Consider the following 25,706-nt stretch of genomic DNA (forward strand, 5'->3'; position numbering starts at 1 on the left):
TTTATAGTCTTAACTCTTAAACCCTAAAATCTTTAATTCCCACTTTTAAGTACTCTTAATCCGTTTCTAATAATATTTTAACATATCTACTAACGGTATCAACATAACATCAAAGACATGCTTCCATACCACACTTTATTTTAGCAAAAAATGTTAAGTACAACTAGCACCATAAATACTTCTTTGTACTCTATGATCAAAACATACGTCCATACACATTTTATAATTAATAATATTTTTATGTTAATTATTACACATGTTGTGAAATAAGAGCTGTTTGTTGCCAAAAAAAAGATGTGAAATAAGAGTTTTTTTTTTATCTCACAACCTGAGGCGAGAATATTAAAACTTGAAAGCCTGAAAATCTGTAAACAAGACTGGGAAACTTTAAGAGCCAGAAGAAATTTGTCACAGAACAAAAAAAAATCAAGTGAAAGAAAACACTTTTTCTCCAGGGGATATGACCAAAGTATCATGTGTCAGTGATTCACTGAACTTAAAAAATATATAATTACTTCTTTTGTACAAATTATGTCAAACTTGACTCATACCATACATTCAAACCCAAAACCTTCTAAGTTATAACATGGAGAGTTGGAGACCAAGCGATTGTATCAACGAGCTTCACTGTCGGAGAATCTCTTGGAGCTGAAGGACTTTTTTTTGGTAAGATGAGCTGAAGGACTTGATTTCTCTGTTCTGGTGGCAGAAAATTATCACATGTTGAAGCATTCAGTGCCTTCTCCATCTCTGCAGATATCTACACAAATAATAAATACGCCATCAACAACAAAAAGAAAACCCGTATCTTTGCTCTGTGATCATAAAAAGTCATTTAGAATTGGGACAAGGACGCAATTACAGCGTCTACTAGAAAAGGAACGTTAAAACTGATTTGATTAAGGGGCTCAGAATGATAAAACTACACAATCCTCGAATCAACAACGCTTCAATGGCTGCGCCATTTAGTAGCAATATGGGAAGGTATATTACCGGTGAGGGCGAGGTGGAGGGCCACTTCCAGGTCCAACTTGGCTTGGTGAAGGGACAGGTCCTAAGCTTGGGAGATGAGTAATGTTTGAGCCATCCAAGAAGAACCTCTATCTGCAGCCATCGGACCTCCTAATTGGTGATTATTGTATTTTCCACGAAACTGAGTTCCAACCTGAAACAAAAGACATTTTACTAAAACCTGCAGAATTTCCATTTAGGTTGCCTATTGTTTTAAGCAAAAAACTGATTTCAACGTAAACAGAGGTGGAAATTAGATGACAATGAACACATATGAGAGGATTATTTCTGGAGTTTCCATATAGGAGAAAGCACAAGAGACAAATCAACATAATTGCATAGCCAATCAGCAAAAACCACAGAACATATCGCCTAAAATGTAAGATATGGTAGTGGACTAGGCAGATGTGGCTGTCCCTGCGGGAACCTGACTATAGATTGGTTCAGTTAACGAGCTATAGCTAGTCAAAAACATAAATCACAATGATGGAAACCAAAGAAAACCAATTAAAAAATGTGTTGAAAATGATGCTGAGGAGGTTGCGTCTTGTAGCTACTGGCTCTTGTAATCCGAAACCAGATGACATATGAGGTTGAATGGCTGGCTTTGGCGGGATAGATTGATGAAACTGCTGAGGTTGTGGAGCCACTTGCGGATCAACTTTGGGAGCCTAGATGAACAGAGTTGCAAAAGAAAGATGGGGCCGTTTGTTTCTCCATTTGGATGAATCATTTGGATGAAGATGAGAGTTTTGTTTGTTTAGACACTAAAAGTGCAACTCATTCAGATATATCATCCGGATGATTTTTGGAAATTTATGCTTAATTTTTCATTCAGCTGAACCAATTTGGATCATTTGAATGGAGATGATTCATTCAAAATGGTATAATGTCTATTATGCCACTAATGTAATTTACAAATTACCAACCTAAACATAATATCATTTTTGTCACATACGAAAACTGACAAAACTACAAAAACATGTTTTCCTGCGAAAATCGAAAAACTATTTTTTCACGCCAGAACCCCAAAAACGCAATTTCCCGCCAAAATTGCAAAAACGCATTTTCTCGTCAAAACTGCAAAAAACGTATTTTCCCGCCAAAACCGCAAAAACGCGTTTTCCCGCCGAACCGTGCGGAAATGCTTTTTCCTGCCAAAACAAAAAAAATCTTATTTTCCCGACAAAACCGAAAAATCTCATTTTTCCGCAAAAATGCAAAAACATGTTTTCCTGCCAAAAACGTGTTTACCCGCCAAAACCGCAAAAAAAAAAAAAAAATCAGTTTTCCCGCCAAAAACGTGTTTTTCCGCAAAAATCGCAAAAACATGTTTTCCTGTCAAAACAACAAAAACATGGTTTCCCACCAAAATCACAAAAACGCATTTTTCCGTCAAAACCGCAAAAACGTGTTTTTTCGCCAAAATCGCAAAACACGTTTTCCCGCCAATAACGAAAGATCTCATTTTCTCGCCAAAACCGAAAAATTTGGTTTTTCCCGCGAAAATCGCAAAAACGGATTTTCCTCCAAAACTGCAAAAAAACGCGTTTTCCTGTCAAAAATGTCCTTTTCCGCCAAAATTGCAAAAACCGCAAAACCGTGTTTTCTCACCAAAACCTAAAATTTGTATTTTCCCGCCAAAATAGAAAAATCTCATTTTTCCCGCCAGAACCAAAAAATCTTGTTTTCCCGCCAAAACCGAAAAATATGTTTTCTCATTAAAACCGAAAAAAACTTTTTTTCCCGCCCAAACCGCAAAAAGAAAATCGTTAATTTTGAGTTAATTCTAATGTAAATATATTAAACTAAATAATTAAATGTAATATAGTTAAAATTAATATCAAACATATGATTAAACCAACACAAGGGTATTTTGGTAATTTGTTTACTAAACTCATTTGAATAGAAATGAAAATAAAGAAACAAACATAATATTCATTTAGATGATTCATCTAGATGAGCCATGTGGATGGACAAATAAACAATCACAAAAATCTGAATGGATCATCTGAATAGATCATACAAATGAATCATTTGGATGGAGATGACAAATGGTGAAACAAACAGCCCCATACAGAAAATGTCCAATAGTATATGGTTTCAATCTGACCCGACCCGCCCTATGAAACATTCTTGGCTCAAAAAGATTAATTAAACATGATTTGTATAGTTTTTCTTTAATAACATAAATTAAAATTCCATAAAGATACAATTAATTTTTTTTATTTCTTATAGTTTACACATATAGGTGTTCTCAAAAAATTTTGTGATAAATCAAAAGTATATATATACCTTTGTTATATTTTATTTTTGAAGTATATGAAACTATAATTAACTTCAAACTAATATTTATATCCGTTCTTTTTTATTATTTACATGTGTTTGATCTTTAAAACTAGAGAAATTCTTTAGGATAGACCTAAAATTTTTTTTGTCACAAATATAGACTTTAAAAAGAATGATCAAAATAGACTTAAATGTTTTATAAAAAAATAAATATATACTTATAACCTTAGGGTTAATTAATCTAAACATTGTGATTTAGAGTTAAGCATGGCCGGCTTAGGGCATGGGACAATGGGGCGTGGGCTCTCCAGGGTCCAAACATTTTTTAACTTAAATAGTATGAAAGAAGGGCCCAATTTTTCTAAAAATAATTACGTGTAGGGGTCTAAAATTTTTAAATTATCCATATATACATGTAAGAAAAACCTAAAAAAAATTTGCATAAAAGCCCACTAATATCTTGAGTCAGCCCTGTTAAAGTGTGGTTTAGGATTTAAAGTTTAGCGTTTAAAGTTTAGTGTTTAGAGTTTAGAAGTGGGGTTTTAGGGATATGATTTCAATTTTTTTTTTTAAAAAAAAAAATTCAAAAAATGTTGTTTTAGTCATTTTAGTTTGGGAAATTGCCACAAATAGCACATTCATAGTACCACTTTTCATGTTTACACTAACCACTTTTACCATCACTTTTAATGAAGGGTAAAAGACAATTATACCCTTAGGGTTAACTAATCTAGATTTAGGGTTTAGAGTTGAGGGGTGGGGTAGGATTTTTGGAATGTGAAATTTAGAATTCTAATAAATATATAAATAAATACTTAGAAAATATATAAAAAAATTTTAAAAATAGTTTCAAACATAATTTTCGTTTTTTTAAAAAGCAATTTGAAAAAACTTTGAAAAAATGCAATTTCAAAAAAATTTCAAAAAAAAATTTCAAAAAAAAAAGTTTATAAAAAGGTTCGAATTTGAAAAAGTATAATTAAAAAACATAAAAAAAATTTTACTTTTTTTTTATTTTTTTTTATTTTTTTTATTTTTTTATTTTTATTTTCTTATTTAAATAATGATTTATTATATATAAAATAACAAGGGCATAAGAGTCTTTTGCCACTTAATGAAGAATGTATTTTTGAAAATGTCTTTTTAGTGGTGGTAAAAATAAAAAGTAGTACCATGAAAGTGGTAAACATGTAATTTCCCTTTTTACTTTTTGAAATCTATTTTTGAGACAAAAACTTAAAAATGTCTATTTGAGAGAATTAAACTATGTGAGTCTACATATATTTTCAATTCTAACTGAACTGATAGTAAAAAAGAGTCGTCCATGAAACTTTTATACTAGATCAAGTGTCTTTCCCTTTCAATTACTTAAACTTCCTCTCCATTTTTGTAGGTCTCTTGAATAATTTTAGCATAAATCTAAGATATAGTCATGCATTATATATGTAAATTGAATTTACTCAAATATTATTTAAGTTACCATGTTAACTGAACACGTAACATGCATTAATCTATAGACTATATATATATTAGAGATATATCTTTTTGAAAAGCAAAACCTTGAAACACAAGTTTAAGATTACAAAGCGTGTGACACGGTTTTGGCATCATCACTTTCTCGTTGCTGCAGCTATTTTCTTTTAAATTTTGTTTTCATATAGTTTCCCCTTCACTCCTTCAGTTCATTACAAACCAATAAATGGAGCCTGGAAGAACTACAGCTTGCAAATTGCAATTGGTGGTGAAGCAACAACACACGTCCGCCATCAATAGTTTAACAGTGACTTCCCTCCTGTGAGTGTTTTTGTTACTTGTTAATCAGATAAAATTCAAATTATGTTATATATCCTGCTAATATAAAATCTGCATGGCTGAATGTATTATATATCCAAGCTGTTGTAGTATAATTCTCTTTTGTGTGATCTGAATTTGATGTTTAGTTTTGCGGTATATAGAATTTGCGAATATAATTTCGATATTTATTAAAAAAAGTTTTAATAGGGCAAGAAGCGGGTCAAACTGAATCGGGTTGGGTCGGGTCGGGTCAAGTCAAATAAAAAGCCTTATCTTCTTCGCTTCACTCTCTCACATATCCACACAACAAAAAGAAATGGCTCTCACCGTGAGCACCGGTGGCGGAGGAGCTAGCTTCCGCTCCATCGACCTCACAGACTCTTCTCGTAATCCCTTCTCCACCTCCAGACTCCATTACCCGTCGAGAGCCCGTCTTCACATAGTCTCCGCCGCTAAAAAGCCTTCCACCCAAACCGGTCGGTTCGACAGCAAGAAGCGTCGGACCCTCGTCCCGACAACAACCAAAGAACAGCCGGAAGAAAACAACGGTATTTACTACGAGAACCCGCCGTCTCAGATCGACATCTCCGACGATGACGAAGATAGGTTTGCCGTGAACACTCGCTTCAGAGGCGATCCAAAAGACGCGCCAAAGATTTCGGTTAAGGATCTTCCTGGGCTTGAACCGGATCCATTCGAAGGTCCTCAGTGGGATGGTCTAGGCTTCTTCGTTCAATACCTATGGGCTTTCGGGATCCTCTTTGCGGTTAGTTTCACTCGATCAACTTCTGTTTATTAGAGTTTGATCAAATTGCATGATCGGTTTAGTGTAAACCGTGTATTTAACCGGTTCTTCATCTTCCTTTGTTGTTTCTTAGTTTTTTACTCATTAAAAATGAGTTAAATTGTTTCTTAGTTCTGTTGTTCGGTCACAGAGTCTGTTACTCTGTTTATATATACGGAGGGTTACAAGAACCGGTTTACACTAAACCAATCATACAATTTTGATCTCTCTAATACTGTTACATGTGTTTGATGGTTTTGATCGTGTAACAGTTAATCTCCGGTGCAATTGCGGCGGGGACGTACAACGAAGGTGCGACGGACTTCAAGGAGACGCCAGTGTATAAGGAGGCGATGGAGTCTCGTGACCTTTTTGATGAAGCAGAGGGTTCGAGCTCTGAAGATGTGTTTGATTCTAATCCCACAGAAGTGGCGCCTAGTTTGGAATAGTTTTAAGTTCTGTGGTTTAGATGTGTTTGAAGTATCATGAACTTCTTGTGTTTATAATGTTACAGAATCAAAGAAAAAATGATTATTAAACAAAGATTGTTGTTTCTCATTGTTCTGTTTCTTGATTTTCATTTCAAGAACTGTAAACATAAAGAAATACATGTGAATGTAGCTAAACCGAGATGGTAGTTAATATTCAGACAGATTCAGTTGAATCTCAGACTTGAAGCCAGAGGATCTCAGACCATAACCTAGCCCCAGAAAGCTAGTGGGTCTTGGTGCCACTGGGGTTGCGATTGCTGATGAAGTTGAATGAAATTAGTAACAAATTAACAATTCTTGTGGAGATGTTAACTTTTTTTTATGTTTTGGTTTGGATGAACTTTTTTTAGGGAAAGTGGCTTACCCTTGACACTAGAGTTGTTCTTTGCACCTATAGAAACTTGAGAACCGGTTGAGCTTGAAGGTGGTGGAGCAACAGAGGAGGAATTACTAGGCGCCTCTACTCCTATTATCAATAATGTTATTTCAAGAAATTAATCTAATTTTTATTAACATTGTAAAGAAATTCACATACTAGGGAGGAGCAAGAGGATGAATTTGCTGGAATGTTGCAAAGTGGAGCCAGTTGTAGAGCGAGAGTTTGATTAATTGGAAAAGCAGGGGAAACAGTAGAGGTATTGTTGAGTAAGAGACAGAGACAGCTCGGTTGTTGGCTATAGATTTGGTTTAAGCCGTTACAACAGGGCTGAGCAGGAAGCTGGACAAAGCCTTGGACGAATGGACCACATGGAGCCAAGGAAAGAAGCATGGAGGCACATGTAGCTGGAACTTGAGCGAGAACCAGTTGTAGAAAGATTGGAGACTTGAAGATTAAGAGAGTAATACATAGAATATAAGAAGAAGACATTTTTTTTTCCTTGGAGAGTAAGTTTCTTTCTTCTTTGTTTGAAATAAAGTGGTGGTTTCTTTAGTATTAAAGGTCGGAATCAATTGGTTTGGTCTGTGTGACTGTGGATATGTGTTGTTATTGCACACATGATGTGTTTTTATTTGGTTGCAACACTTGATTTCTTCATGTTTGTGCCTTGTTTGTTTGGTGTTTCGACTTCATTCATAAAATTATGCTTCTTGCTCACCAAAGGAGTGAGGAATCATTATTAAACAAAGTGTGATAAATCATTAATAACAAAAACAAACAACAAAGTCGTTGTAGTATAGTGGTAAGTATTCCCGCCTGTCACGCGGGTGACCCGGGTTCGATCCCCGGCAACGGCGTACACCTTTTTATTTAAAAATTTGGGTCCCTCAGTTTTTAGGTTTTTAGTTCCTCTCTTGATGAAATCAACTTCTTGTGACAGGTGCTTTTTTCAGCAATATGATATATGCTTCCATAGAGGTTTCCATGAGAAATATGTTGCATTGACTAATAGCTGTTGTTGTGAACTCCAAAAGAGAAACAATACAATCATGTTTGATTTACACTGACAATGACATGTCTAAAGGACCTAAAAGATATTTGGTTTCTTTGACCGAGAAGAACTTCTCTTAGAGAAAATAGTGCAGTGATCAGTGAATCCAGTGTTACTTGATTCTCAAGTTTTATGAGTTACGTGAAAAAGAAACCAAGAAACAATTAGAGAAGATGAAGAATTTTCTTTTCACATTGTTAAAAAGAATGAAATCGAACATACGAGAATGAAACCAGAATTCTTCTAGAGATAAAAAAAAAAAAGATGAATCATTGGAGCTCTGATGGATCTTGAAGAAGTGATGCTCTTTGCGGATTTGAGAGCAAAAGTTCTTGCATGTCCCTTGGTAGTACACTGAACACCGCCTGTAAATCCTTCTTCAGTTTCTCAAAACTTGCTTCTGAATCTGCACTGCCTCCTCCTGATTCCCTCAACTGCAAAAGATTTTTTTAATATGTTACACAAGTGTTGGGTTCAGATCCAGAGGGAACAGGTTCATGTCTAGTATCACAGATATATAGCATAGAAGGTAAACATACCTTGACTTCCTCATTAATGTACTTCTCAATGGCATCAAAGGAATCCACAGCTTCCAATTCATTCATCTGAGATGTAATCAGCCGCATATCAGTCCTCATTCTAGCCACCTTCCACAATCTACGTTGTTCTTGCTCAGCTACAGCCCGCCGTCTCTGGAACCATGGGACAAAATTAGGCCCTTGTAGAAACCGCCTGAAACAATATCTGACCAGAATAAGACAACAACTCCAAAGATTGGTCAAACTCAAATGATGTTAATACATACCTATACAAGTCAGGCCAGTTTGATTTCATGCGTTTAGACAAAAACTTCCCCACACCTCTCGCGGATAAGTTCGAAAGAAACTCATCAGCACTGAAGGACGGAAGCGGAGGAGGGGCGACATAAGGGGAAGATCCATCAGAAGGAGCGTTAACCTGAAAGTACGGACCAAAAGGAGCCAAGAAGTTGGTAGTCAACTCCAAGAAATGCCGCCGCAGAATCTCATTATTCACAACAGACATAGACTCCTCAACTCTCGGAGACATCCCAGCATCAACAAGCCTATTCAAAACCGAAGTATCCGGCTTCGTAATCGCAGCGTAACTCGTCCAGACAGCTTCCTTGTGCTCCGTCATAAGACACAACGGTCCATCTCTCCTAAGCTTCACCGCATTTAGCAAGTTTGTAGGAGAGAATCTTCTCAAGGAAAGCTGCTGAACACCTAACCCTTCAGAAGACTTACCACCGGGTAATCTCCCAGCAGAAGACCTACTCGAAAACGGCACACGGTTTGAGTTCAGAGAAGGAGTTCCAACAGAGACAACATGCGGCATGTTCCGAAGCGCTTTGAGGAAAAAGAGATTAGTAACACCCAAAACCATAGGAGGGAAAGCATCTCCTTCCCGGAGCGAGTTTAGTCTAGCGAAACCAGGATCATGTATAGTGAAATAAGGTCTAAAGTCAACGCTGCAAAACAACGGAGCAACAAGACTCACAAGACAAGCAACTGCCTCCGAACACTGCGGCGGCGTAGGCGCTATAATAAGAATAGGTTCCCCAATCAATAACAACTCCCACAGAGTCCAAAGCTGCAACAACAGCCCTCTGTAAACCCCAAACAGATCCGCGTCGTGGAAAAGCCCTTGAGGAACAGACTGGTTCGTAGGAAGCAAAGGAGCCATGGAGGAAGCAGACTCTTCATACAACACGCCGTTATTCTCCAAAGGAAGGCTATGAGGAGGAGGCAAGTTCACCTTGAGCGTGGCGTTACCAATGGGAAGCTCCATGAGCTTCCCGGGAACAGGAGGAGGCCATAAAGAGACAAAACCAGCTACATGTTCAATAGCTTTGTTCCCAACATCGAAATACAAAGGACCGATGATCTGAAGCAAGGGACGAAAGACGCTGGAGTAAGGCGCGTGGGAGAGTATGACAACGGACTTCTGCTCGCCTCCTCGTTTCAGCCTCTCGTCGTGTCTCTGTCTGTTGAACACGTAACCGTACAAGTAGTTGTTGTTGTTGTCTCGACGGAAGCGGAAGAAGAAGATGCAGTCGTGGATGCTGGAGCGGTTGTGTTGTTTCTGGGAGACGGAGTCGGGGAAGGAGTTGAAGGAGACTTCGATCTCTTCTTCTTGTGAGAGGCGGTTAGGCGGGTAGGACTCTTCTAGGATCTGGCCTTGCTCGAGATCGAATCTCATTATGCAGAAGGAGTGGACCCATCGCGATAAAGAGGCGAGATCGGGTTTGATGGTTAGCTCGGGCTTCACGGAGAAGGATGGAGAGCGACTCATCTCAAAGGTTAATCACGAGTTTATGTGATCTTCATCGTTATCACCGCTCATACTTAAGCAATTTGCAGCTTAAGATGTTAGATCAGATCAATACCAGACGTTTTAGCAGCTTCGAAGGCTTTTCTTTGAAACGAGTGCAAGAACAGGGAAGGTTCTGAGGGGCGTGCGAAGCTGTGGGAGAAAGAAATTAGGGTTTTCTGAGAGGAGGAGGAGGAGATGATGATGGCTTGCAATGTGATGAATTGAAATTTTCAAAGTTTGAGTTTTGGCGTTTCGATCTGAAGAAGGAGAATCATCGGAACGGGAGATAAACGATGAAGACGATGAAGATGATTGATGGACGATGGTTGGAGTTGTTGTATCTTTCTCTAAATTGCACAATAGGTCCTTTATTTTTCTCACTTCTTAAAAAAAGTTACCGTACACTTTATTCAACAGGAACTCAAGTTGCTTTTTTGTACTGTCTACTTTTATTGCATAATGATTATATACGAATCAGTCTCTTATTCTTAGCACATTGTCAGGACTGAATTATCCAGTTTGTATCCCACAAACTGTGTTATTTACATCATTGCCATTATTTTAACGGTGAAGTAACTTAACTGTTACAGCAACTACTTGAGACGACTGTAGGCAAAAACGCCGAGACAGCCAACGACCAAAGCAAGAAGAACAGGTAAAGTGGAGGCTTCGAGGTTCTGTGTTGTGCTGTTTGTTCTGTTGCTGTCTAGTCTCTCTATGCGAGACCTTTCTCCAACATACTCCCTGAGGAGATTGCTCAGTGTGTCCATTTGATGCATTATCTGACGTTGTCCACGAGCAACCAGTATAACCTGTCCACATGATAGAAGTAAAACAAAAATCACTACAAGAAATGAAATATTTGTAGGTTCTTTTGAGTCTAAAGCTATCTATATGCATCTGATGATTCTATTGGAGTGTGAGTTTCAAAACGTACCTCTTCCATCAGAGGAGACTCCCTTACAAGCTGAGATTGGGATGAGGACAGTGATAAGAGGGACCCATTACCATTTTCCATTGGTAAAGCCAAGTTGTGTTGACTACCTGATGCAGCTATCCTGTTCGGAATCTTGGAGTTTAACTCTTCTATGCGGGATGTGAAGTCATCCATCCTCTCGTTCAGTGTTGATATTTGATCTGACAGCTGAGTGATCACACCCTACAGAACATCATATGTTCAGTTATACTACTTGTAAGCTAAACTCATGACTTTGGAACAAAAGAGAGAGACCACTTTACCTGATTTGGAAGAGTGGCTGGTGAAGCAGGGGCTCTGGCATCTAACATTCTATTGTTAACAGCAAGCCTTGTCAAGTTAGGCAAGACTTTGTGTCTTTGATTTGTGTATGACTTTGACACACCGCTGTTAATACGTGCATCAATACACAAGTCAGATGATTCCCTGATGTAACATATGTTGTCTTTGTTCTTAGATTCTGTCTTGTTTTCTCAAAATAAGCCAATCAAGGAGAAGGAATAGAGAATACCCGTGAAGATATTTCATTCTACTATCAGCAGAAGCTCTTGAGAGGGCTTCTTTAGGACTAGAAACTGTATCATCATCTAAGCTGAGTTTAGTCTTCAAGTCATCTGGCAAAGCCTGAAACATATCAAACTACCATCATGACACAATCAACCGGATCAATGTGTAATAAAGCACAACTCATACCATAACATCATTCACAAGCCTCTCCAACTGTATCTGTTCAATATATGTATGTGGACAATATGAACCTTCCAATCCGAGTTCGTTGGCCACATTTTCGACGAAGGAACGGTCTCTACCTTGTACCTTCATAATAAGAAATGGAAAAAGGTTAATTACTAGTTTCATAATACCACGCTAACGACAGCATAAGCTTTTACAGAGAGAGAAGCAGACACTACCTGAACGTATGTCCGGTTCAGTTGTTCCAACCAATCAGTCTTCACAATAACCTTCTCATCATCAAAGATATGACTTTTTCTCTTCAAGATTGTTGCAATGGTATAACCCAATGCCATTAATCCTCCCAGAAGTCGAACGCTGACTTCAAAAGTTATTCTGGGTGATATAATAAATGGACGATCTGTAACCCACTCCTGAAAGCAATACAGTCAACGGTAAGCATTCATCCTATTCTACCTATCTGTTCTTAATCTGATATGAGTGTTTATACATAAGAACACTAGTCTGAACAAGTATTAACCAAACCTCAAACATGAGATTGTATTTTCCATCCCGGTTCCTCATTCTGAGGTATGATTGGCATGCTTCAGGATCCTCGCCTGGCGGTAGCAGATAGATGTCGTAAGTTTCCTCTGTGCGTTCCTTGAAATCCTCAGACAGAACTGCCTTCATTTGTTCTGGTGTTACAGCTTTTGTTGACTACAATAAGATAACAAAACTCACTCCAACCAGGAAAAAAATTGCTGCTATAATATAAGAGCGCCACAATATATACACGTTTTAACAATATAAATGTTGTAACCTTTAGAATATAAGTTGGGTTCTGAAAGCCACTGAAGGGGTTAAACTTGTTTTGAATCTTAATATGAGCTGTCTTCAGGTCTGGTTCAATAAACGCCTTGTACATAGGATAAACCTGGTTGCAGAAAAACACATAAGCACCATTTCATGTTTTATTCAAATCTGAAATGACTCCAGACAGCAAGGACGAGCATGAAAACCGTCTCAGATATTTGATGAATGATTTCTTCAGGTTCCTGGCCAGCACGTTGAATGTCCCGCAAAACACGCTTGACAAGATCAAAATGCACTCCACCAGTGACAGAGACACGAAGATCTAGAAAAGGCCGTAGCTTCTCGCTCAAAGCGTATATGCCTTCAAGAATAACAATGCGAGAGCTAGGCACCTCAAGCGTTCTACACAAAAACAAGAGCTAGACGGATAAGTCATGGCAGATGTGTAGCTCTTTTCAACTAACAGTTGTTCAGAAACCACTAACATATCAATCATTTTGTCTATATCACTAAAAGATGTAATGAGGAGTATTAATAAGAGGGAGGACTGTTAACTTCTAAATGAAAACGTTAGTAAAATCACTTTCTCAACTATACTGCAGTTTATCAAGAACTTTTCCAACAGTGGCAAATGAGAAAACCAATACCTGTAACCAATTCTCGAGCTTGACTTGAAGTCATATATAGGAACCTGAACAGATTTTCCATCCTTTAAGCCATGTAGATTATCAAGAAGAGTATCATAGTCAGTCAAACGCGGGTCTACAACAAAAAAAAACAAAAGCAAACGTTTCACAATAACCTAACAAAGAAACAACTAAACCAAGCCACAAAGTTAACATACCATCAAAGTTCCCATCAATCACACGAGTGCCATCATTGTAATTATCCATGTTAATGATAGCAATACTAGGCATAAAGTTAAGAATTTTCTCCGTAAATACAGTTTTCCCAGCTCCAGAAGGACCAGCTAACCCAACCAAGATGAGCCCATCGTTCTTCTGAGCCAGTAGCTGGCAAGCACGAATCACAGCGTAGAAGCCCTTTTCAAAAGACAGTGAATCCTCAATAGGAACGATCTCGTATCGTCCAGAGTCTTTTCTTTTGATAAGCTGAACCTGATCCCGCAACAAGCCAAGCCTCCGTCGTGGTGACAGAGCAACAGAGCTCTCAAGCACCATTGCAAAATCTGTAAGGCACAAATTAGTGAAGATTAAAACTCTTTTTCATGACAAGTTCCCAAAATCTACTGCAAATTAACAAGATCGATCACAGATTCATCAAAGGATTCAGAAAGTTCCTAATTTTACTACAAATTCAACGCTTGAGATTCAATCTTATTGTAACACAACACTTTGATCATGCGATCAAGACAAACACAAACAAACAGAGACTCAGGTGATAGCGTTCTGAATCTGATCGTAAACAAAATAATCAATACTAAAAGGAGAATCTCTAACTAATCGTTTCAGTCTTCACCTTACTGGAGGAAGAAACAAATCGGAGAAAGCTTCGAAAGGAATCGCAGGAGCTCGAAAGAGATGGGAAGAATAACGGTTGAAGATATTTTCGTTGCAGTCAATGCGAGGAAGACGATAAATCACTAGAGAGAGTAGAGAGATAACCACTTCTACCGGTCACTTGAAATTGAATTTTCTCCGGTTTGTTGATTCGCTTGGTTTATCAAAATGTGGACCTAACCGAAAACACATGATATTGAAACCAATTGAAACCGTGATGAACCTAACCAGAAACTGAATTTAGAATTAGCAACGATGATGTGGAAGAAATATCTTTGCGAATTTTACTTGGGTATTATTATGCATACTTCTTAATCAAACAGGCTTGTATTGGGCTATATTGTTGTTTTTTGTAGGCCTAACCAGGCCCAGTATCTGGAGTTGACTGACGTCACATTTGACTATTGTCTGATGAACTCCATCACATCTTCCGGTGGAGATGTCACAGCCAAACTCATCTAGAAAGAGGTTTCTCTTCCGATCTTTGATTTCTGCTCTGAGTGCGAGATTTGTGACTTGGCTGCTGTGAAATATAACATAAATCATTGTAGCGTTTTCCATTTTCAATCTCCGATAAAATTCAGACTGTTCATTTTAGAGTTGATGTTTTGTCTTCTGAGATTCTCGTGATTTTTTTCATAAATGAGCAAGCTTGTTCAGTCATATTATTATTGTAGCGTTTTCCATTATATGATTATACGAGTATGAGAAAATTATCTTCACTTCACCAAAAAAGATTACTTAAATAAGAACACCTTCTTCATTAAAATTAAAAGTATAATATACATATCATTCTTCTTCTAGATAAAAGCATAAACACATCTTAATATTCTTCTACTACACTAATGTGGATAAAAACATCTTCTTAGCCTAAGTAATTTACAAGACAACTTAAGAACATAAGAAAAAAAACCTTAATCTTCTTCTTCTTCTTCTTCTTTCACTTTTCCTCTTGATTCACCTCCATTGCCACCTTTTTCTTGCTTTTCTCCCTCTGCTCCTTCTTCTTGGAGGGTTCTTTCTCGTTCTTCTTCTTCTTAACTTGGGCATCGTACACTTCCCCGTAGTAAATGGTTTCCTTGGTCTCTTTGATTGTTGGAGAGGAGGAGCTCATCTTTCTAGAAAGAGAGAAATTAGAAATCAGAGAGAGAGAGATGGAAGAGAAACAAGACCAAACGGAAAGAGAGAGATAGAGAGCTAAACAGATGGTGAGGAAGGATGTATATAAAGTATTTTCGTAGTCATGTGATAGGTAATGTAAGATTAAGAAATAAACACATTATCAAAGTATTTGACTTTAAAAAAAAAAATATTTGACTTGCCACCTAACGAAAAGTAAAAATCACAGAACAACACTACCATAAATTATAAACTATAATAATGTTTGGGGGAGGGAAAAGTGCCAATTTCAACCCAAACTATTTCAGTCGTGCCAAATACGACCCGAGCAATTGATCAGTGCCAAATACGACCTCAACTCAATTATAATTCAAAAAAACTACCCGAACTTCTTAAAACGTGCTTAAATCTACATTGACTCTAACAGAAGTTAGTCAACCGTTAACAAGATAAAACGACGTCGTTTGATATACGAGGAAAAGTGCCAATTTCGACCCCAACACTCTCAATCGTGCCAAATAAGACCCGAACAAATAGTCAGTGCCAAAAACGACCTCAACTCAATTATAATTTAAAAAAAAATTATCCATTTTTTTCTAAAACGTGTCTAAATCTACATTAACTCTAACAGACGTTAATCAACTTTTAACAAAGATAAGACGATGTTGTTTTGATATATGTATTTTTTTTAAAATATGTTCATTTTGGGATTCAAATCCGTGCTGGGATATCCTTTTAAAGGGGCACACTAAAAACTAGACTAAAATAATTTTTTGAAATATTATTACAAATTGAAATTCTCCATTATATAAACTACTATTCTTGTTCATCTTATCCAATTTAAAACTTTGGTGATTGCTTTATATATTTTAGTTATTGTTTAATTTGTCTAATATTTTGTACAACATATCTTAGTGAAAGAAAGGTAAAAGGCCTCTTAACATTTTTGAACAAAATATCAAAATATATAATATCAACTTTGAAAACTAAAAAAAAACTCCCACTTAATTTTAAAAATTAAAAATAATTTATATAAGAAAATTGTATAAATAAATTCAAAGTTGTAAGCATATTTAAGATCGTATAATAATAAATATTTTATTATTTATATTTTAGTAAGATATAATTTTATTAAAGATATGATAAATAAGAAAAACACGTTAATGTATTTATATAAATCAAAAAAATTGTCACCAAAATTTTAAATTGGATAAGATGAAGAATAATAATAGTTTATATAATTTCAAATTTGTAATAGTATTTTAAAAAATTACTTTTATCTAGTTGTTAGTGTGCCCATTTAAAAGGGTATCACAACATGGTTTTAAAATTCCATAAAATACTATTACAAATTTGAAATTATATAAACTATTATTATTCTTCATCTTATCCAATTTAAAATTTTGGTGACAATTTTTTCTGATTTATATAAATACATTAACGTGTTTTTCTTATTTATCATATCTTTAATAAAATTATATCTTACTAAAATATAAATAATAAAATATTTATTATTATACGATCTTAAATATGCTTACAACTTTGAATTTATTTATACAATTTTCTTATATAAATTATTTTTAATTTTTAAAATTAGGTGGGAATTTTTTTAGTTTTCAAAGTTGATATTATATATTTTGATATTTTGTTCAAAAATGTTAAGAGGCCTTTTACCTTTCTTTCACTAAGATATGTTGTACAAAATATTAGACAAATTAAACAATAACTAAAATATATAAAGCAATCACCAAAGTTTTAAATTGGATAAGATGAACAAGAATAGTAGTTTATATAATGGAGAATTTCAATTTGTAATAATATTTCAAAAATTATTTTAGTCTAGTTGTTAGTGTGCCCCTTTAAAAGGATATCCCAGCACGGATTTGAATCCCGAAATGAACATATTTTTTAAAAAAATACATATATCAAAACAACATCGTCTTATCTTTGTTAAAAGTTGATTAACTTCTGTTAGAGTTAATGTAGATTTAGACACGTTTTAGAAAAAATTGGATAATTTTTTTTTAAATTATAATTGAGTTGAGGTCGTTTTTGGCACTGGCCATTTGTTCGGGTCTTATTTGGCACGATTGAGAGTGTTGGGGTCGAAATTGGCACTTTTCCTCGTATATCAAACAACGTCGTTTTATCTTGTTAACGGTTGACTAACTTCTGTTAGAGTCAATGTAGATTTAGGCACGTTTTAAGAAGTTCGGGTAGTTTTTTTGAATTATAATTGAGTTGAGGTCGTATTTGGCACTGATCAATTGTTCGGGTCGTATTTGGCACGACTGAAATAGTTTGGGTCGAAATTGGCACTTTTCCCGTTTGGGGGAATGATATGGTGGGCCTTTTTTGTTCAACATTCTTTTTGGTAAACTAAAATCTCTCTGGGCATTTTCTTTGCAAAAGAACGACACCGTATCAGCTAGGTCCCCCTAAATCACTTTTCAAAGAAAAGCGGTTGCTCTCGTAAAGCCAGATAACCCCAAGTCCTGTAATCTCGTTAATCAGTTGCCTTTTGTAATTTAACTATTTAACGAACAGTTGCATGTTAACATGCATTCACGTAACTTGTCTTATGATGATTTATGATGAACGTTTCTTCCTCAATTTTTTTATCTTACTACATAATGTTCCTTACATTTTATGAAAATTTATTAATTCAAACATATAATTAGTAAGTTTAAACTAACTAAATAAAACTACTTAATATAGATTTCTTGATATCTCAATAATTAATATATGAACGTAGCAACCAGCACACATACATATTTTCCAAAATATTGCAATTCACAATGATCATCTATTGCTTAAATTTCGATTACGATGTTTATGTAAGTTTACAATATTAGTTTCAACGACAAAGCATGCACTGTCTCGCTTTTTTTTTTTTTTTTTTTTTAAATTTGGATTCATGATTGCATGTGAACATTGGTGAGTATCAATTAATTAATTACAAATTAAAAATATGAAATATATGAATCCAATTGATGAGTAATATATCACTCCGTACACTGACATCTATAATTTGATGTGGACTGTATTCTCATTAAATAATATTAAAGCATTTGACAGCCCTGTAAACTTTTTCAAAAATCAAATTCCTAATAAAAATATAACTAGCAATTCTGATAGGTTAACATTGATTAACTAATTAGCTTGTTAAATACCAAATCTGTTAATCGAAGCTTCTTTTCGTAAACTTAATTTGCACACTAATCATGCGTAGTCATGATAGTGTAAGATTATAAGAAAAACACATTACTAAAGTATTTGACCTTAAACACGTGAAGAAAACAAAAATCACATGCACAGCACACTTGACACTACAATATTGCTTCTAGTATAACGTTATCAATTTTAATATATATAAAATATATCTAAAAAAAGTTAAAATATATCTAAAAAGAAAAGAATGGAAAGCGCCTGCTCTCGTAATGGAATTGGTCCATGCTTATTCAAGGGCCTACTCAAGACTAAGAAAGAAGTGTACTCTGGTCAGCTGTATGAGTTAAGAACACCTGCTAGTGTTCTAGTTCTACATATTTTTTGGTTGTTATTTCAAAATACTTTAAATATTGGTGTTTTGTTTTATTATATTTTAAATTCTTTAGATGTTGTGTCATTTAACATTTTTTTATTTTTATGATGATATTATTTAAAATGAATTTGATAAAAAAGTATATGCACAACTATAAAAACCCAAATCTAAGTTTTATAGTTGTGATTTGGTGTACTGCATATTCTTGTTCTTGTGTAAAATATAATATTGTTATTTGTAATCTAACTGTTTTTGACCCAAAAAAATAAACCTCACTGTATAATAATCAAGAAATGAATATAATCATCAGTTCTTTTAGTAAAATTTATTTTAACATTGATTTGAAGTATTTACATTCTTGGAAGAATACACTATGTTAAAAAAAAACTATTACATTTTAGAATTGTAAGTAAATACATTAAAATGCCCATAAAATCCTTTGCCTTTTGAAAACATGTATAGGCAGCTAATGTATGCAAATGAACAAAAAGGAAATTCAACGGAGACTATTACAGTGCTTGTATCATATATATTTAAAAACTATAATGTTTGGAGGAATACGGTGGGCCTTTTTTGGTTCAACATTCTTTTTGGCAAACTAAAATCTATCGTTTTGGCATGTCCTTTGCAAAAGAACGACGCCGTATCAGCCAGGTCCCCCTAAATCACTTTTCATAGAAAAACAGTTGCTCTCGTAAAGCCACATACGGATAACCCCAAGTCCTGTAATCTCGTTCATCGGTTGTCTTTTTCTGATTTAACTATTTAACGAAAAGATGCATGTTAAGTGTAACATGCATTCACGTAACTAGTCATGTGATTATATGTAAGATTAAAAACACACAGTATTGTTTTAGTATTTGACCTTATAAATATGAGATAATATTCTTAAAAAATATCACCTTTAAGCATTTTCTTTGTTCTTTGTTCTCCAGCTTAACAATAAGATCAACGTCTCTTCCTCAAATATTGAGATTTTGTTGGATTAAGGACTATATAAATCTTCATTTTTAAATGGTGAGCAATTTTTTTTTTATCTTACTACATAACATTTCCTTATATTTTAGTCTTATGATAATTTATTACTTCAAACAATATAATTTGTAAGTTTAAACTAGCTAAATAAAACTACTTAATATAGATTTCTTGATATCTAAATTATTAATATGAACTTCTAGCAACTAGCACACATACATTTTCCAAAGCATTGCAATTGACAGTGATCATCTATTGCTTAAATTCCGATAATGATGTTTATTTAATTTTACAATATTAGTTTCAATGACAAAGCATGCACTATATATATCTCGCTTTTTTTAGTTTAAAAATTGGATTCATGTACATTGCATGTGAACATTGGTGAGTATCAATTAATTAATTACAAATTAAAAATATGGAATATATGAATCCAATTGATGAGTAAGTCTATATCACTACGTACACTGACATCAATAATTAATGTGGACTGTATTGGCTCATTAAATCATAATAAACCATTTGACAGCTATCTGAGTTGTGAATCTTTCAGAAATAAATCCTGATAAAAAATATAACTTGCAATTCTGGTATTTAACATTGTTCAACAAATTATGACAAAAAAAAACATTGTTCAACAAATTAGCTTGTGAAATACCAAATCTATTACTTTAAGCTTCTTTACGTAAACTTAATTTGCACACTAATCATGCATAGTCATGATAGTGTAAGATTATAAGAAAAACACATTACTAAAGTATTTGACCTTAAAACACGTGAAAAAACAAAAAATCACCTGCACACAGCACACTACATTGCTTCTAGTATATGACTATATTCTATAACTTCATCAATTTTCAAATATAAAAATATATCTAAGAAGAAAAGAAAAGGAAAATGGCTGCTCTCGTACAACGGATACCGGTCCATGCCAATTCAATGCCCTACTCAAGACTAAAAAGTGTACTCTAGTCAGTTGTGTGAATTTAAGAACACCTAGTGTTCTACTAGTCTACATATTTGTAGACCTTGTTCATTCAAAAAAAACTTTAAATATTGGTATTATTTGGTTTATTATTTTTTAAGTTCTTTAGATGTTGTGTCACGCAACATTTTTTTAATGTTAATATTATTTAAAATGAATTTGATAAAAAAGAGTTTATGCACAACTATACAAAACCAAATCTAAATTTTAAAGTTGTGATTTGGCGTATTGCATATTCTTGTTCTTCTGTAAAATATAATTGTTATTTGTAATCTAATTGTTTTGACCTAAAAAATAAACATCACTCCATATTAATCAGGAAATGAATATAATCAGTTCTTTTAGTAAAACTTATTTTAACATTGATTCGAAGTATTTACATTACACTATGTTAAAAATCCTTTACATTAGAACTGTAAGTAAATACATTAAAAGCCCATAAATCCTTTGTCCTTTTGAAAACATGTAGCTAACTTATTATGCAAATGAACCAAAAAACTCAACGGAAGGCACTTTACGCCTTAGGCTTGGACCTGGAAAATATTTGGGCCTAAGCGGCCGCTTCTGTCGCTTACGTTGCGGGCCGGACCTTACAGACCTATAACCACCATGAAGAAAATAATGGATTTTTATTGTCTTACTCAGTTACTCTTATTCATACTAGGTCCTTGTCCGCGCTACGCGCGGATAGTATTTTTATTTTTTTTTCATATTTTTGTACTATTATGTCAATTGTTTAGTTTTATAAAATGTTATGTTTTAACTGTAAATTTAGAATTAAAAATCTAATTTTCCTTACTGTTAATTTTTTTAATCTTACCACAACACATTATACATGAAGAAAATATAGTTGGCCTTTATATTTTTATTTGGTGTAATATTGAAAATTTTGATAGTTTGTTTAAATGGCTTTTTTAAATTATATATTTTAGGATTGATTTTCGTGACTATATTCTATAATTGTCTAAAAAAATTGTTTGTCCCATATAGACATCCACATAAATATGGGTTTCTGATAAATTTGTTCATTGGGATATTTAGTTTCACTTTCAACTTTATTCCTTTTTTTTGGCACCCTCGTGCTAGCTTGTGGGGCTAGCCAACTTGGTGCAAAAGGGTTTACAAAAGCTGATCAAGATGCGCGTGATCGGACACCTTTTGCTAGGCTATTCGTACGGAAATTTAAAGATCTAGGAATATAAGCAATAGAAAGTTCAGAAAATTCTTTGGATACAGCCTGTATTTCGTCGAGCTCCTTGTCCAACGCATGCCAATCTTCCTCCTTTTGAATGAGTATAACCAGTTGTTCACAGTCGATTGAAAGACCATCTCTCTGTGTCCAAACTTCAGTATCACTTGCATTGCCCATAGCAAATCTTCAGCTTCCGCTTGAAGTGGTGATTTAGTGTGTGCATATCGGGCCTTGCTCCAAACAGCATTGGAAAGTCACCATCCATTAACACAAAGCCAAGTCCAGATATGTCTCTTTCATTTATCCAGGATGTCTAGCAGGAGCGTTTCTTTGCGGAGGAACAGTTGTGTCCGTTACCTCAACTCCCATATCAATCTCCATAATCTCGTCGATACATTGAGCTATCCTCCAACACTCTGCTTCAATTTTATTCGCTAATAGGAAAGACATAATTCCTATGACACTATTAATGATTGTTTTTTATTGTAACACCGATACGGCAAACTTATGTTTTATTTAACAAAACTCTTATTTTAATTTTGTATTAAAAAAGTCAATCATATTTTATATTATCCATAATTTTAGTAAATTTGCTTATTTGTCATGTTTTTATTAGGTTTTAGCTAAATCATTGATTTATTATTTATTTTTAGCTAAGTCACTAATTTATTAATTTAAAAATACCCTTAATTAATATTATATATATATATATATTAAAAATAAATTTTATTTTAGTAATATTAAATTTATATTTTATATTAAAATTCAGTTAGTTTTTCTTATTTGTCATATTTTATTAGGTTTTAGACTTTTAGATAGTTTATTGATTTATTATTAATTTCTAACTGATTCGCTAATGTGTTAATTAAAACAATACCCTTAATGAATTTTATATATAATTAAAAACGAATTTTATTTTAATCATATAAAATTTATATGTTATATTAATATTAAATAATTGATTCTAAAATAATATAATAAAATTATCAAAAAATTTTAAAATAAGATAATTCTTATATATATTTTGTTGCTATCTGAAAAAAATATTTTTATTATAAAAGTTAAAAAGATACAAAAAATTATAATTAAATATTATTCAAGAAAAAACATTTATATAAAGATATTTTCTAAATAATTTCTAACATATGAGTGTTTTAAAAAATTTAACACTGGATGTTTAGAACACGGGATTATGCTTATGAGAGAGTGGTTCGGGAATGGGCTTCGAGATGGGTCGAATGGGCTCTGAAAATAGCTTTTTTTTTAACTCAAGCCCAGTCTGGATGACATGGCATCTTGGTTGGTTCACAATATTTTGCCCATGTGGCAGGGCTTAGAAATGAGGGATTTAGTCCCTTTTATATAGTAGGATTCTTATATATATTTTGTTGCTATCTGAAAAAAATATTTTTATTATAAAAGTTAAAAAGATACAAAAAATTATAATTAAATATTATTCAAGAAAAAAATATTTATATAAAGATATTTTCTAAACAATTTCTAACATATGAGTGTTTTAAAAAATTTAACACTGGATGTTTAGAACACTGGATTATGCTTATGAGAGAGTGGTTCGGGAATGGGCTTTGAGATGGGTCGAATGGGCTCTGAAAATAGCTTTTTTTTAACTCAAGCCCAGTCCGGATGACATGGCTCTGAAAATTTTTTTTACAACTTTCTCTGCATTAAGCATGTTACTAGATAATAACATTGGTTTTAGATAAGTTTCAAAAAAGAAAAAAACATTGGTTTTAGATTACTCTAGTTCGTCTTGTAGCCACTTAACTGAGGTTTTTTTTTGTCAACCACTTAACTGACTTATTATTTTGTTCCCAATAACACTTTCTAAAATGCATGAAAATGATAATAATGTTATAATTACTTAAAATGAAAAAAAATCTGGTAAGTACAACACAAGAGAACATCATTTAGAAATTGGTTTAGTTTGTAATCTTCAAATTTTCAAAGTTCTGAGAGAGAGTATTTGAATCCAAAAAGAAATTTCATGTTTGTTCTTAGTTTTTAAAGATACAAAAAGTAGGTGAAAAAGAAGATAATTAGTCAAAAGAAAAAAATGCATGAGTTTAGAAAAAGAAATTAGATTTTTTCTTTTAGTTGGTTTGTTTAATTATGCATGTCTACGACATAAGATTTTTTAATATTGATAAAAAAATGAGAATCTTTAATAAATTATATAAACATTGAAATTTATTGATTTATTATTATTTCTAACTGATTCGCTAATGTGTTAATTAAAACAATACCCTTAATGAATTTTATATATAATTAAAACGAATTTTATTTTAATCATATAAAATTTATATGTTATATTAATATTAAATAATTGATTCTAAAATAATATAATAAAATTATCAAAAAATTTTAAAATAAGATAATTCTTATATATATATTTTGTTGCTATCTGAAAAAATATTTTTATTATAAAAGTTAAAAAGATACAAAAAATTATAATTAAATATTATTCAAGAAAAAACATTTATATAAAGATATTTTCTAAATAATTTCTAACATATGAGTGTTTAAAAAATTTAACACTGGATGTTTAGAACACGGGATTATGCTTATGAGAGAGTGGTTCGGGAATGGGCTTCGAGATGGGTCGAATGGGCTCTGAAAATAGCTTTTTTTTAACTCAAGCCCAGTCTGGATGACATGGCATCTTGGTTGGTTCACAATATTTTGCCCATGTGGCAGGGCTTAGAAATGAGGGATTTAGTCCCTTTTATATAGTAGGATCTTATATATATTTTGTTGCTATCTGAAAAAAATATTTTTATTATAAAAGTTAAAAAGATACAAAAAATTATAATTAAATATTATTCAAGAAAAAAATATTTATATAAAGATATTTTCTAAACAATTTCTAACATATGAGTGTTTTTAAAAAATTTAACACTGGATGTTTAGAACACTGGATTATGCTTATGAGAGAGTGGTTCGGGAATGAGCTTTGAGATGGGTCGAATGGGCTCTGAAAATAGCTTTTTTTTTAACTCAAGCCCAGTCCGGATGACATGGCATCTTGTTTGGTTCACATATTTTGCCCATGTGGCAGGGCTTAGAAATGAGGGATTTAGTCATATAAAGATATTTTCTAAATAATTTCTAACATATGTGTGTTTTAAAAAATTTAACACTGGATGTTTATAACACGAGATTATGCTTATGAGAGAGTGGTTCGGGAATGGGCTTCGAGATGGATCGAATGGGCTCTGAAAATAGCTTTTTTTTAACTTAAGCCAGTCCGGATGACATGGCATCTTGGTTGGTTCACAATATTTTGCCCATGTGGCAGGGCTTAGAAATGAGGGATTTAGTCCCTTTTATATAGTAGGATTCTTATATATTTTGTTGCTATCTGAAAAAAATTTTTTATTATAAAAGTTAAAAAGATACAAAAAATTATAATTAAATATTATTCAAGAAAAAAATATTTATATAAAGATATTTTCTAAACAATTTCTAACATATGAGTGTTTTAAAAAATTTAACACTGGATGTTTAGAACACTGGATTATGCTTATGAGAGAGTGGTTCGGGAATGGGCTTTGAGATGGGTCGAATGGGCTCTGAAAATAGCTTTTTTTTAACTCAAGCCCAGTCTGGATGACATGGCATCTTGGTTGGTTCACAATATTTTTGCCCATGTGGCAGGGCTTAGAAATGAGGGATTTAGTTCCTTTTATATAGTAGGATATTTTTACGGTTCAAACTTCAAACGCAAAATTTATACATATGAAAACGTATGATCAA

The 25,706-nt window shown here is 33.5% G+C and overlaps 3 protein-coding genes, 1 long non-coding RNA gene and 1 other non-coding gene across 8 annotated transcripts; 2 read left to right on the top strand and 3 right to left on the bottom strand.

Moving 5' to 3' along the window:
- Positions 1-461: 461 nt before the first annotated feature.
- On the bottom strand, positions 462-1,700 carry LOC125604285. Its single transcript, XR_007336104.1, has 2 exons — positions 994-1,700; positions 462-760 (listed from the first exon to the last, which is right to left on the bottom strand). It is a non-coding gene; the product is annotated as an uncharacterized LOC125604285 (long non-coding RNA).
- Positions 1,701-4,954: 3,254 nt separating this feature from the next.
- Positions 4,955-6,436, top strand: LOC106381359. 2 transcript variants are annotated; one of them, XM_013821262.3, is made up of 3 exons: positions 4,955-5,094; positions 5,302-5,860; positions 6,151-6,436. In XM_013821262.3, exons 2-3 carry the CDS (start codon positions 5,411-5,413, stop codon positions 6,325-6,327), a joined length of 627 nt encoding a protein of 208 aa, XP_013676716.1. In that variant the 5' UTR covers positions 4,955-5,094; positions 5,302-5,410; the 3' UTR covers positions 6,328-6,436. The 2 variants fall into 2 exon arrangements, with proteins under 2 accessions (XP_013676716.1, XP_048630685.1); XM_048774728.1 differs by having other exon boundaries at positions 4,993-5,094; positions 5,293-5,860.
- Positions 6,437-7,533: 1,097 nt separating this feature from the next.
- On the top strand, positions 7,534-7,605 carry TRNAD-GUC. The gene has a single exon. It is a non-coding gene; the product is annotated as a tRNA-Asp (tRNA).
- A 364-nt stretch (positions 7,606-7,969) lies between these two features.
- Positions 7,970-10,438, bottom strand: LOC106381361 (protein DENND6A-like). Its single transcript, XM_013821266.3, has 3 exons — positions 8,605-10,438; positions 8,339-8,531; positions 7,970-8,233 (listed from the first exon to the last, which is right to left on the bottom strand). The coding sequence occupies exons 1-3, from the start codon at positions 10,110-10,112 to the stop codon at positions 8,069-8,071; spliced, it is 1,866 nt and encodes a 621-aa protein (XP_013676720.2). The 5' UTR covers positions 10,113-10,438; the 3' UTR covers positions 7,970-8,068.
- A 125-nt stretch (positions 10,439-10,563) lies between these two features.
- On the bottom strand, positions 10,564-14,215 carry LOC106381360 (inorganic pyrophosphatase TTM1-like). 3 transcript variants are annotated; one of them, XM_013821264.3, is made up of 12 exons: positions 14,077-14,215; positions 13,442-13,786; positions 13,245-13,359; positions 12,804-12,999; positions 12,605-12,718; positions 12,328-12,501; positions 12,021-12,215; positions 11,803-11,925; positions 11,621-11,733; positions 11,373-11,496; positions 11,071-11,292; positions 10,564-10,945 (listed from the first exon to the last, which is right to left on the bottom strand). In XM_013821264.3, the coding sequence occupies exons 2-12, from the start codon at positions 13,776-13,778 to the stop codon at positions 10,727-10,729; spliced, it is 1,932 nt and encodes a 643-aa protein (XP_013676718.1). In that variant the 5' UTR covers positions 13,779-13,786; positions 14,077-14,215; the 3' UTR covers positions 10,564-10,726. The 3 variants fall into 3 exon arrangements, with proteins under 3 accessions (XP_013676718.1, XP_013676717.1, XP_022558619.1); XM_013821263.3 differs by having other exon boundaries at positions 11,373-11,535; XM_022702898.2 differs by having other exon boundaries at positions 11,373-11,535; positions 13,245-13,306; positions 14,077-14,163.
- Between the last annotated feature and the right edge of the window lie 11,491 nt (positions 14,216-25,706).

The sequence above is a fragment of the Brassica napus genome, unplaced genomic scaffold, assembly GCF_020379485.1.
Source record: "Brassica napus cultivar Da-Ae unplaced genomic scaffold, Da-Ae ScsIHWf_50;HRSCAF=90, whole genome shotgun sequence".
Taxonomy (NCBI): Eukaryota; Viridiplantae; Streptophyta; class Magnoliopsida; order Brassicales; family Brassicaceae; genus Brassica; species Brassica napus.